General features: G+C 43.6%; 2 protein-coding genes and 1 long non-coding RNA gene across 4 annotated transcripts in view; 2 read left to right on the top strand and 1 right to left on the bottom strand.

Annotated features, from left to right (window-relative positions):
- The window catches only part of ZNF10 (zinc finger protein 10), a 20,389-nt gene extending 18,505 nt beyond the window's left edge, over nucleotides 1–1,884 (bottom strand). Inside the window, exon 1 of one of the 2 annotated variants that reach the window (XM_012730912.1) lies at nucleotides 1,865–1,884. The gene's annotated coding sequence lies outside the window, so the exon portion shown is untranslated. Of the gene's footprint in view, nucleotides 1–1,644; nucleotides 1,737–1,864 lie in introns of those variants that run through there. The other variant, XM_012730911.1, reaches the window with a different exon arrangement.
- A 131-nt stretch (nucleotides 1,885–2,015) lies between these two features.
- On the top strand, nucleotides 2,016–4,583 carry LOC105854209. The gene is made up of 4 exons (XR_001145897.1): nucleotides 2,016–2,184; nucleotides 2,512–2,730; nucleotides 4,382–4,447; nucleotides 4,546–4,583. It is a non-coding gene; the product is annotated as an uncharacterized LOC105854209 (long non-coding RNA).
- Nucleotides 4,584–8,438: 3,855 nt separating this feature from the next.
- ZNF891 (zinc finger protein 891) lies at nucleotides 8,439–10,468 on the top strand. Its single transcript, XM_012730915.1, is given in 5 exon segments — nucleotides 8,439–9,215; nucleotides 9,218–9,420; nucleotides 9,422–9,532; nucleotides 9,534–9,743; nucleotides 9,745–10,468. Coding segments are annotated over 5 exon segments (753 nt in total). The 5' UTR covers nucleotides 8,439–9,100; the 3' UTR covers nucleotides 9,859–10,468.
- Nucleotides 10,469–12,345: the final 1,877 nt, after the last annotated feature.

The raw sequence follows: 12,345 nt of genomic DNA, 5'->3' as shown, positions 1-12,345 counted from the left end.
CAGAACTCTCCTGAGGTGCCTGCTACTCCCCTCAGCAGTGTACTGCCTCGATCTGCCAGTTCTGTCTCTGGTGAATCCTTTCACCCCCCACACCTCTCATCTGTACCCCAGTTCTGTATGCATAAATACATAAATCTTAAAAAAAAAAAGCATGCTTTGTATGTATGTACTATACGATCCTAAGCATATGTTCCCCTATGCTAATAGTTTGATAAGTAATGTTCAAGAAAGAATGAAAAATTCTGAAGAGACAGGAATGTGTGCAATTCACCATACAGGAGGCTAGGCAAGCAAAGGGGACACTTAATGATACTGAAAAAGAATGTATTAACAGGCTCTCCCTGGTGGCCCAAAGGGTTAAAGCACCGAATTGTGAAGCTCTCCCAACCCACTGCAGCACTAATTCCATCTCATGCCAGGAAGGTGACCCACATGGTGCAGTAGACTTCTGACCAGCCCTCTGCTCCCCTCAGCAGTGTGTTTCAGTCCATCTGCCTGTTCTGTTCCCCACTCTGTCTCTGGTGAATCCTCTCACTGCCCCTGCACCTCTGGCCTGTACCCAGTTCTGTAAGCATAAATAAATCTTTAAAAAAAAAAAAAGGAACGTATTATTTAGGCATAGAGAAAAGTTGGGTAGTGTTAAGTTATATTATTTGTTTCCCGGGAGACAATTAACTGCACTCAGTCAGATCTCCAACCTTCCTAACATGCGTTAGCTGGCATTCTGGGGTAACATGTCTTCCCCTTTACCTCCTTTAAAAAAAAAATTCGTGTGTTCTGCTATTAATGTACGTTAGGGCTGACATTCTCCACCTCCTCACATACTCTGGGAGAGATCTATGTGATTGTGTGAGTGGTCCTACTGCTAAGTTTGATGGACACACATACAAATATGTGTTTGGATAGTTCAACAACTCTAACGTCAAGGGGAAAAAAGAGTAAACTTACGTGCTGTCCCCGAAAATAAAACTAAGTTCAACACTTATGCTTACAGTTCATCTACCTGACTGGGGGAATGTTTTTTAAGATTCATTTATGCATACAAGAACTGGGGTACAGGAAAAGGTGCAGGTGGGTGAGAGGATTCACCTGTGACAGTGGAGGGCAGAACAGGCAGATAGCCCGAATTCAGGGAGCATCGGGCGAGGCAGAAAGGGTCTGTTGTGCCATGTGGGCAGCTCCCTGGACTCTGGAGCTCGTGCTGCTGTGGCTGTGGACAACTTCCCAGTGCTGGGGCTCCCTTAAGACACCAGGAGGTCCCGGGTAATATTTCTTTGAATCCAGAAACTAGGACCTAGAGACAGGCCGCTCTAAAAGGAGCAAAAGCCAAACTCTGAAATATGACGAGGAAGCTGGAGGGAAGCAAGTGCCAAACAACTTCAAAAAAAGTACAAGCCCAAGAAACAGAAACTTCGACAGCGTCTGGACCTCAGCCTCCCGTCTGCAGCCTAGCCCGCCCCGCACCGCCGGAGGCCGCAGCCAAGACCCCGAAGCCGAAGAGAAACCGCGCGCCGAGACGCCGGCACCGCCCGCTGCTTCTTCCAGCACCCGCCTCCGGGTAGGGCGCGTTCCCGAACGCTCCGATTGGGGTGCGGGGCGGGGCGACGCCGTTGTCCACAACAGGAGGCGGCGGCCCACACTTACCGCCAACGCCGGGGCGCCTTCATCGTCGCCGCACGACGGGCATCTGCCCAGGAGGCACCACGCGAATGACAGGCCGTGTCCACGCCAAAGGACACCGGGTGCTGTCAAACCGCTACAAGCCGGACTGCAGTTCCCTCCCCGCCCCCCACTAGAGCCAGGTGGACACGCGCGCCAACGCCGCGGAGCAGGACGCGCACGCGCAGACTTGCCAGACACCCACCAGCGGACAGCGTTGGGCGCCCAGAGCCGGGTTTCCGCCGGCTGCTCTCGGCAGCCTCCCGGGCTACACGCGCCAACGTCCCGACGCAAGCCGACCCGCAAGCACGTACCCTCCCCGCCCCCTTACGCACGCGCCCGCCGGCTCGCACGTGCACGCCCGCGTTCACGGTCGCCATCTGTTGTCACCGCCCCTCCGCGGAGCGCAGCTGCTGTGACGCTTACGCGGAGTCTCTCCCAGGGCTCGAGGAGTAAGGTCTCCTGGGAGATGTAGTCCCGACCTGACGCCAGCGCCACCGCCAGCACGGCTGTAGCCCTAGACAGGTGAGCTCGCGGACTGGGTGGCGCGTGGGGCGGGGGCGGGCTCGGAGCGGCCGCCGTCCGGTGCAGGACCGCGTGGGCTAGAAGGCGCGCGTAGCCGGCAGCGGCCCCTATGACGGGGTCTGTGAGGCTGTGGCGGCGCGGCTAAGCAGGATCGGGCGCTCAACCTCCCCTTGAGGCGCAGTCTCCGGCGCAGCTTGGAGCCATCTGTCCGAGGTGGCCTGGGCGTCTCCAAACTAGGTTCTTGGCCCGCGCAGCCCCGCTCGGGTTGCCATGGAAACGATGGGGCAGCCCTTGCCAGCCGCGGGATGGAGACCTTTTTGTCTCCAGTGTGGTTTACCTCAGCGGCCTTCGAACCTAACCGGCTTCCCTCAAACCGGTGTCGACGCCTGTCAGCCCCGCGATCCGGAAGCTGCGTCCCCGTGCGCCCGCGCCGTCGTCTCTCCCGCGCCCACCGCCGCGGTTCCGCGCAGTCCTCTTGGTCCCAGGGTACGCCTCCAGGCGGGCCGGGCTATCACGCTTGCGAAGGCCTCGCGCGCTGCCGCGTCCGTGAGTACCGGTCCTCACCAGGCCGGGGGCGGGGACGGGGTGGCCCGAGTTCCGCTCCGCGGAGCGCCCTGACAGGTCTACCCGCTACCGCTGCTCCTCGCGTGGCCTGATTTCTTGGTGTTATGTTTACCTCAGTTTTAGGAAATTACCCATTCTGATGGGTCAATCCTGTGGTTGTCTGTCCCAGGGATTTTGAATAATGGGTGCTGCTTCTTTCAGGAATTTTGAATAATGGGTGCTGAACCTTTTTAATTAATCATGTAATTTATCTTTTTTTTTTTTTTTTTTGGTGGCTGGGACGTCTGCTCTCTTTAAGTTATACTGAATTTCATCTTTTTTTTTTTTTTTAAAGATTTATTTATTTATTCATACAGAACTGGGGTACAGGCCAGAGGCTCAGGGACGGTGAGAGGCTTCACCAGAGACAGAGTGGGGAGCAGAACAGGCAGATCGACGAAGTACACTGCTGAGGGGAGCAGCGGGCGGGCCAGGAGAGGTCTGGCTCGCCATGTGGTCTCCTCCGGGGCAGGCGGCAGGCGGGAATCGAACTCATGCGGAAGTGGCCTCAGACTCTCAGTGCTGTGCTATAACCCGCTGCGCCACCAGGGAGGGCCTCATCTTTTTTTTTTTAACTTAATTTACCAAGACATAACTGGTTGATTTTTTTAAAACGTGTAACATTCTATTTATGAGCTAGCTGAAAATTTTTTAATTTTTATAATTTTCAAGCATATAGAAAAATAAAATATTCCAGTCTTGTACTGTGTTTTGTAGAACAAACATGTTATGTTACTTGTAAATATTTCATAATTTACCTCGACTAAGTGTTCCTTTAAAAAATCATTATCGGCCCTCCCTGGTGGCGCAGCGGGTTAAAGCACTGCACTGAGAATCTAAAAGCCGCTTCCGCATGAGTTCGATTCCCGCCTGCCCCGGAGGTGACCACATGGTGTGGCAGACCTCTCCTGACCCGCCCGCTGCTCCCCTCAGCAGTGTACTTCATTGATCTGCCTGTTCTGCTCCCCACTCTGTCTCTGGTGAAGCCTCTCACCACCCCTGCTCCTCTGGCCTGTACCCCAGTTCTGTATGTATAAATAAATAAATCTTTAAAAAAAAAAATCATTATCAAAAGTCCTACCTACAAAATTAGCAATAATTCCTTAATGTCAAATATATAGGCAATGCTCAAATTTGTTTCAAAAATGCTTTTAACTATAAGGTTAATACTGTCACCTTTAAGGTGAGCCTAGAAAAATTATATCAATAGGGCCCTCCCTGGTGCTGCAGGGTGTGGAAGCAGTTTGATCTCCTGCCAGGCAGCTGACCCACATGGCCCAGCAGACTGCTCCTGTCTCCCTGCTGCTTCCCTCAGCAGTATGTTTCAGTCCATCTGCCTGTTCTACTTCTCACTCTGTTTCTGGTGAATACACTCACCCTCCCACCTCCACCCGCACCCCAGTTCTTTTATGCATAAATAAATAAATCTTTAAAAAAAAGAAATATATCAATATCCACTATCCATTTATTTTTCTTGAGGATGCTAATGGTGCTTAGAAATATGTCACTTTCTTTTATACTGCTCTCCTTAGCATTCTATTAAATTCTGGTTTGACGGTGCTCTCCTTTAATACTTTCCTTTAATACTTTGAAGATAGTGTGTGATCTGGCCTCTGTCTCTGAGCTGATAAATCTGAAGTCACTATAATTGATTTTGAAGGTAATTTGCATTTCTTCCTAGTAACTTAAATTTTACTTTCTTTGATAAGTCTGTAGTTTATATTCAGTGTTACTCATGAATTTTTAAAATGTATTCAGTAGGGCCCTCCATGGTGGCATAGCAGGTTGGAGCCATGCACTGCCAAGCCAAGCCAAGCTGTGGTCTCTTCAGTATGAATTTGATCCCAGCCCCAAAGGTGATCCACATGGAGCAGCAGACCTCTTTCCTGTCTCCCCTGCTGCACCTCAGCAGTGTACTCTGTCAATCTGCCTGTTCTGCTCCCCACTCTGTTTCTGGTGAATCCTCTTGCTGCCCCTACACCTCTGGCCTGAACTCCATATCTGTACGCATAAATAAAAATCTTTAAGAAAAAAATTTATTCAGTATGGCTTATGGTATATATACTTGCAGGTCAAGGATCTAATTTCAGTTTAGGACTAAATAAACCATTATCTCTAACATTGCTTTTTTTTCTACTCCTTCTGTCCTTATATTCTGGAATTCCAGTTATTCATATTTATGTCTTTGGTCCATCTGAAATTTCCGAATGGCTGAGGTGGGATTTATGACTTTCCTAAACAGTCATTTGCCCAGAAAGCACTTAATGGTTAGTTTCATCCTTTCTTCTTCTGATTTAAAGTGCCACGTTAGTAAAAGGAAAATATCAGATGATATCATTTACAGGAGGAAACTGAACAAAGGGTCAGGGGGGAAAAAAAAGATAAAACTTGTAGGCAACTACAGATATATGAGGGTAAAAAGCAAGGGGGGGGAGGATTAAGGATCAAAACAGGTGGGAAGAGCTTGAGCCATGGTGATGCTTTACAGGTAGTGTAGTGGCAGGAAATCTATGGGGACTATACCTGAGGGGAGAAATCAAGTACTGTTAAAAAAAAAAAAAAAAAGATGAACACCGTGTAAAAAATTTTTTTTAATTAAAAAAAATTATTTGTGCATACAAGAACAGGGGTACAGGCCAGAGGTGTGGGTGAGAGAATTCACCAGAGACAGAATGGGGAGCAGAACAGCAGATCAAGTAAAAACACTGCTGAGGGGAGCAGCTGGCAGGTCAGGAGAGGTCAGCCATACCATGTGGGTCACCTCCCTGGCTTTGAATTAAACTCATGCTGCTGCAGGGAGCTTCACAGTGCTGCACTCTAACCCGTTGCGTCACCAGGGAGGGCCCTAAGAAAATTTTAATACAAGGGATAACAAGAATAAAGTAATGCCTTTATTATGTTCTAAATATATAGCTACATGAATCTGTTTCAGAGATAATGTTTTTATTTTCTGTTACTGCCCAACTATCATTCTGACCTTTTATTTCAAATCTATCTTTAAAAATACCAATAAAATTCTTAAGTAGAGGGGCCTCCCTGTTGGCAAAACAGGTTAAGCAGCACTGTGAAGCTAGCCATAGCCACTGCAGCACAAGTTGGATCCCAGGCCAGAAGGAGGCCCACATGGTACAGCAGACCTCTCACCAACTGCTCCCCTCAGCAATGGATTTCAGTACATTTGCCTGTTCTGCCACTCTGTTTCTAGTGAATCTTCTCACCCCCCACATTCTGACCTGCATCTCAGCTCTTGTATACATAAATAAATAAATCTTTAAAAAAAAAAAAAACTGTTAAGTAGGGTAACAGCCAAATCAACAGTAAGTTTATTCAGATAAACACCAGTTATATAGAGAACAAATAAATTTTAACACTAGGTACATATAATACAGATAAATTTTAAGTTACTAGAGATTTATAAATGTATTTCTGAAATATAGTAGGGCATAGAATTATTTTACTAATTGCCTTGTTTAGATCCATCTTTTTTTAAAGATATATTTGTTTATGCATACAAAAGTTGGGGTGTGGGCCAGATGTATGGGGTTGAGAAGGTGGACTACTGAAATACACTGCTGTGGGGAGCAGCAGGTGATCAAGGAGAGGTCTGCTGTGCCATGTGGGTCAGCTCCCAGGCTGGGGTGGGGAATTGAACTTGTCCTACAGTGGCTGGCAATAGCTTAATAGTGCTCAGACTTAACCCAATGCACCACCAGGGAGACCTGACACCTTCATTTTTATAAATCTTTTAACGTTCCAAGAAATCACAGATTAGAAAAAGTTCCAATGTAACTCTAGTTTGAGAAAAATGGAAATGTTAATGAGTCTTACCATACATGAGCATGGTGAATCTTACCATTTATTCAGCTATTTTTTCCTATTTCATAATGTTGATTAGGTTTTGAAATTAGTACTGTAACTAGAAAAATAAAATTATGGGGAATGAAAGAATGACTCCACAGTATACTTTTTAGCTGAACTATTTTACCAGAAGGCAAACTTAACTTCCTTTTTTGGAGAGGAAGCCTTAAACAAAGTTTCTGACTTTGTTTTACTTCTGAAAGAAGGGTATGGAAGTGAAAAAATAACTTCCCCACAAAACCTTGTCATATGATGGGAAATAATCTAAGTTCTTAGAATATAGCAATGAACAAATCAGATTAAAAAAATCTTTCTCTATACTTACCCCAAAGTGTCAGATTTTATACACATTTCTGATTGAGGGGTATAAAATCTGCATGCCAGAGATCTTTGTCTAAATTAAAAATGCCAATTCTATAATTTTGTTCATTAAAAACTAAGCTCTGATGGCACATGGGTGATTTGGTGATAGGAAGCCCATGGGGATTACAACTAAGATGGAAAAAGGCACAAAATGACGTAAAAGTAAAAAACAAGTAAGTCTATCTAAGCTCTGGGGCCGTACCTGATAGTGCAACGGGTTAGGAAGCAGTACTGCAAGCTAGCCACAGCCCCTTCAGTGCAAGTTCAGTCCCTAGCCCAGAAGGTGATCCACATGGTGCAGCAAAGCTCTTCTCTCACCCGCTTCTCCCCTCAGCAGTGTACTTCTTCAATCTGCCTGTTCTGCTCCCCACTCCATCTCTGGCCTATACTCCAGTTTTGTATGTATAAATAAAAACATCTTAAAAAAAAAAAAAACTAAGCTCTGTTGAATAATACTGAGGTGAAGTCTTGAATTTGAAGGCTAATCTTCAGAAATTGAGAGCTATAAAGTTATCAGCATAATTATCCTATGATTTGGTGTGGTCCTTAAAATATGCAAAAATTCATCTTTTGTATTAATACTATGTTATTTTGTTACTTAAAGACCTATTATAAGATCTGTTCAATAAAGTACTATATAATCTAATATTTTTAACAGTATTAAGGCCTCCCAAAGCTTGAACACAGGCCATGCTTCTTCCTTGATTGATTCCATTTAAGTTCAACATACAATAAATGATCATAAGAAAATACAGTTCTTGGGGAGATGTTAATAGACTGAATTAGCAGTAATCAAATGAACATTTGTTTCAAAATCACAAGTCTAATTTTAACAACTACCATAAAATTCTTACATAGAGAAGCAACCAAGTCATCAGCCCTATTAATCGTAGATGAGGTAAACATTAAGTGTTATCTAGAAACAATAAGTTTAACTAAAACATATTTAATGAGAAAATTTTCTATTTCTAACAGTTAGCTAAAAATAACAATATGCATGAAATTTAAATTAAACAGCATGCCCTTTCGACCAGTTTTCTTTAACTTTAGTTTTGTTGTCCCAATAATGCATGCTCCTTTCACCCAAGACTGAGAAGTATTCTGCAGAGGCAATTACAAATATCAGGATGACAGTTCTGTAAGAGGTCCAAAGATGACTATATTACATGTCAACAAAAACCCCAGTGAAGGAATCCCTGGTGGCGTAGCGGTTAAAGACTCAGCACTATCAGGCTAATGCCAGCCACTGCCATAGCATGAGTTTGAGACCCTGCTGGCCAGGCAACTGACCTGCATGGCACAACAGAGCTCTCCTGTCTCCTAGCTGTTCCCCTCAGCAGTGTACTTCAGTAGATCCACCTGTTCTGCCACACACTCTTTAGTGCATCCTCTCACCCCCACACCTCTGGCCTACACCCAGTTCTTGTATGCAAAAATAATTATTTAAAAAAAAAAAACAGTGAAGATGTTAAGCTAGTCAAACTTTACTGGAAAGAAGGAAAGACTATAATTTTTTTTTTAACTTTGCCTCCAGTGGACACTGCCTGCACTGCTCTTACCTAAACCCATTTCTTTGGCTACAAGAAGGAAATGCAGCCCTGCTGACTGGATCAGAGAAAAAAGAAACATCCTGATCTGTACCCTTCTGTGCAGGTAACAATTTCAGGTTCATATAAGATGTCAACCATTAATCTATTTCCCCTCTGACCTCTGCCTGTTTCTCTGTGAGAAATAATGACATGGAAAGGATGGTGCTGGGACTTTCAACAACCTGGTTACAGGGAGCAGTGAACTTTAAAGATGTGGCTGTGGAATTTACAGAAGAGGAATGGATGATGCTGGACTCTACTCAGAAATATGTACAGAAATGGGATGTTGGAAAACTACCAAATCTCACCTCAGTGGAATATCATTTATACAGTCTTGGTGTGACCTCTCTGTTGGGTCAAGAAGAGCTAAGAACTATAAGAATTTCCCAAGACACCTGTTTAGAGTGGAAGATTCAACTTATAACCAAAGAACCAACTCCAAAGCAGACTATTTTTTTGGCAAAATCATTCAGTGGAGTGAAAATAACTAGAATGGCTGACATATGTCCTCCACAGTAAGAAAAGACTGGGAGTGCCATAAGATCAGAAAGCAACATGAGAGTCCAGAGGGAAATACAAGGTAAGTGACATCTACCTAAAAGAAAAGAGCATCTCAGGAGAGAGACTCTGTCAGGAATTAGAGGAAAGCTCTCAATTTAGATCAAAGACTGTTTCTCACAGAATTGCTACCCATAAACATTCCTGCAAGTGTTACTTAGATACTGAATGCTTGGAACATAATCCAATTCTAGATAATTATAAGGAAAATTCTTTAAGGGAGCACCTCTGTGAAAGTTATGAATATGATGGAGCTCTGTGGCATCTTAAAAAAAAATCAAACACAAAAAGAGTGCTTGTGCTCCAAAGACATCAAACATTATATGCTTTCTGTACATAACAGCTTTCATATGGTGGCAAATTCCTGTGAATACAGTTAAAAACAAAACCTTTTGCCATCATTCATCTCTTAAGCAACAAGAGCAAACTCCTACTGGAGAGAAATATTATGAATGCAATCTATGTGGAAAAACCTTCAAAAGAATTTCTAATCGTACTTTACACAAGAGAAGTCATGTGGGTAAGAAACAGTATGAATGTAAAGAATGTAGTAAAGTCTTCAGTGATTCCTCAACCTTAAGGAGACATAACACAAACTCACACTGGTGAGAAACCCTATGAATGTAGTTATTGTGGAAAAGCCTTCAATACAAGCTCTCACCTTAGAGTTCACAATAAATACATACTGGAAAAATCTGTATGAATGCAGTGATTGTGGCAAAGTATTTAGTTGTATTTCATACCTTAGCCTTAGAATGCACATGAGAACTCTCACTGGGGAGAAACCCTATGACTGTGAGGAATGTGGGAAAACCTTCAGTGTTTCTTATTTCCTTAGGAGATATGTGAAAACTCACACTGAGGAGAAACCCTATGAATGTATTCAGTGTGGAAAAGCCTTTAGTCAGAGCTCTTCACTTACTATACACAAGAGAGTTCGTAATGAAAAAGAAACCCTGTAAGAGCTAAATGTGGAATTGCCATATTAACTGTCTCAAGGTGGACTCCAACTTCATCAGCTCAGCCTTTGTTCTCTAAAGTATTCAAAATCGTAAATAGTCTTTCAAACACCCCTTTAGCTAGCTAGATAGCACACTTGGTCTAGGTCTGTTTCTAAATTTTGTCTGGTCAGTATGACATTTCTGACCCATACTGTTTAGAATGATGAGTTTCTAATGTATGATTTTCTGCTTCTTACTGTTGATTTATAAGCTACTTGCCTTATGTTCAGAGTGGACTACAGTTTACTATTTTACTGGTACTTTCTTGAGAGTTTCTTTCTGACCTTACGTGACAGAGTAGCCAACTGAATATCCAGGTCAATCCTCCCTTGTTTAGAATGCTGTGTTAGTTCACAATACCATTATGTCCAGTCACAAAAATCTTTTCACAAGTGTAGTTATAGCTATCATTCCTAAGTAAACAAAAACAGATAATATCCTTGGAGACAAACTTTTTTCCCCTCTGCCTTTTTAATTGATAGTTCCTACTATTGACAGCCATGGTCTATAAGTCATGTAAAAAAAGCAATCCTGCTGTTATAAAATAAAAAAAAAAAAAAGTAATCCTGGTTCCTCAAAGTAATCGCAGTATATTAAGTCAATAAAACTACTGTGTGTTTCACGTTCTGAGGCATGAAGAGTTAATGTTTTATGTTGGACGTATGAATTTGAATAAGAACCTAGAAAAAGAAAAAATTGTAGACAGGATGTTTGTGGCTAGGCTAGGAGCTAAGGTTATTGAAAACACATGATAAGAGAAGCAAGAAGGAAATCCCAACATTTCAGTATCGGAAATCCAGAGTTTCTTAAATTGTCAGTTTTTTTTTTTTTTTTAAGAATTATTTAATAATGCATAGAAGAACTAGGGTTAGGCCAGAGGTGATGGGGGAGAGGATTCACAAGAGACAAGAGTGGAGAGCAAACCAGGCAGATCTACTAAAATCCATTACTGAAGGGAGCAGTGGAGAGGCAGAAGTCTGCTGCGCCATGTGGATTAGCTCCCTGACCAGGGATTGAACTCAGGGCATAGTGGTGCTAGTGCTGAGACTTAACCGGTAGGCCACCAGGGAGGCCCTGTAAATTCAGTTTTATGTGCTAAATGAAGCCTTTAAAATTTTCCTTACAGATATTGACCAGATTATTTCTAACTTACTAAAGAATTAAAAACTGAAAGATGCTACATATCAGAATAGGCAATGTTGTAGTTCCAGCCATACAAACGTCTTAGTTGGAGGTGCCCACAAAGATATGTTAAATGCAGCTCAAGGGCCCTCCCTGGTGGTGCAGCGGGTTAAAGCCCCTGTATTAAGAAGCTAAAGTCACTTCATCATGAGTTCAATCCCCACTCTGGAGGTGATCCACATGGTGGGGCAGACCTCTCCCAACCAGCCGGCTGCTTCCCTCAGCAATGTACTTCGTCAGCCTATTCTGCTCCCCACTCTGTCTCTGGTGAATCCTTTCACCACCCCTGCACCTCTGGCCTGTACTCAAGTTCTGTATGCATAAATAAATCTTTTTTTAAAATGAAGCTCAATATGGTATAAGATGGAAGTAAAAGGTCAAGCAATATCAATACATTAACTAAGATTGCATAGGGGGAAAGGATGACATAAAAGATATCTGACTAGGATGACTGCCTATATTGAAAGGCAGGATAAAACAAGGAACTTTAGCAGAGTAGAGGGAAGCCAGGTGTTTTTCAGAACAAGAGGAGATAAGTAAGATGGGTATGCAGGCAGTTTAATTATGGCCATTAAGGCCTCAGCTTTGAAATGCACTCTCAGGCAATGTTAAGAACATTCTGTAGGCTGCCGGGCACCACAAAGGAACACCTGTGTGGACCAAGCCCTGTGTGCACATTACTCTGGACTAGGGCATCCTGGCTCCCAGACACCATAGATGGGCAGAATCAACTAGATAACAACCACTCCTGAAATTCTGGTAACACAAGAACACAGAACACTAGCCCTTTTGAGACCCCTCTGTCCAGAGAGCTTCCTGTTATCTGACAATAAACTTGTTTTTGTCTTACTCTGGTCTTGATCTCAACCCTTTCCTCACTATAATAGGGACCGAAATTGCTGCTGAGGTCCAGCTCTGGGATCCCAGCACAATTCCAGACCAAGATGTGTTTCAAGAAGCAAGATAAGGGCGGGTTTTTGTTATTTACAAGTCAAATTAGGTGGTCT

This window comes from Condylura cristata, unplaced genomic scaffold, assembly GCF_000260355.1.
Source record: "Condylura cristata isolate star-nosed mole 26May11 unplaced genomic scaffold, ConCri1.0 scaffold00029, whole genome shotgun sequence".
NCBI lineage: Eukaryota > Metazoa > Chordata > Mammalia > Eulipotyphla > Talpidae > Condylura > Condylura cristata.
The sequence above is the reverse complement of the archived record's forward strand: the minus strand, read 5'-3'. Positions and strand labels throughout refer to the sequence as shown.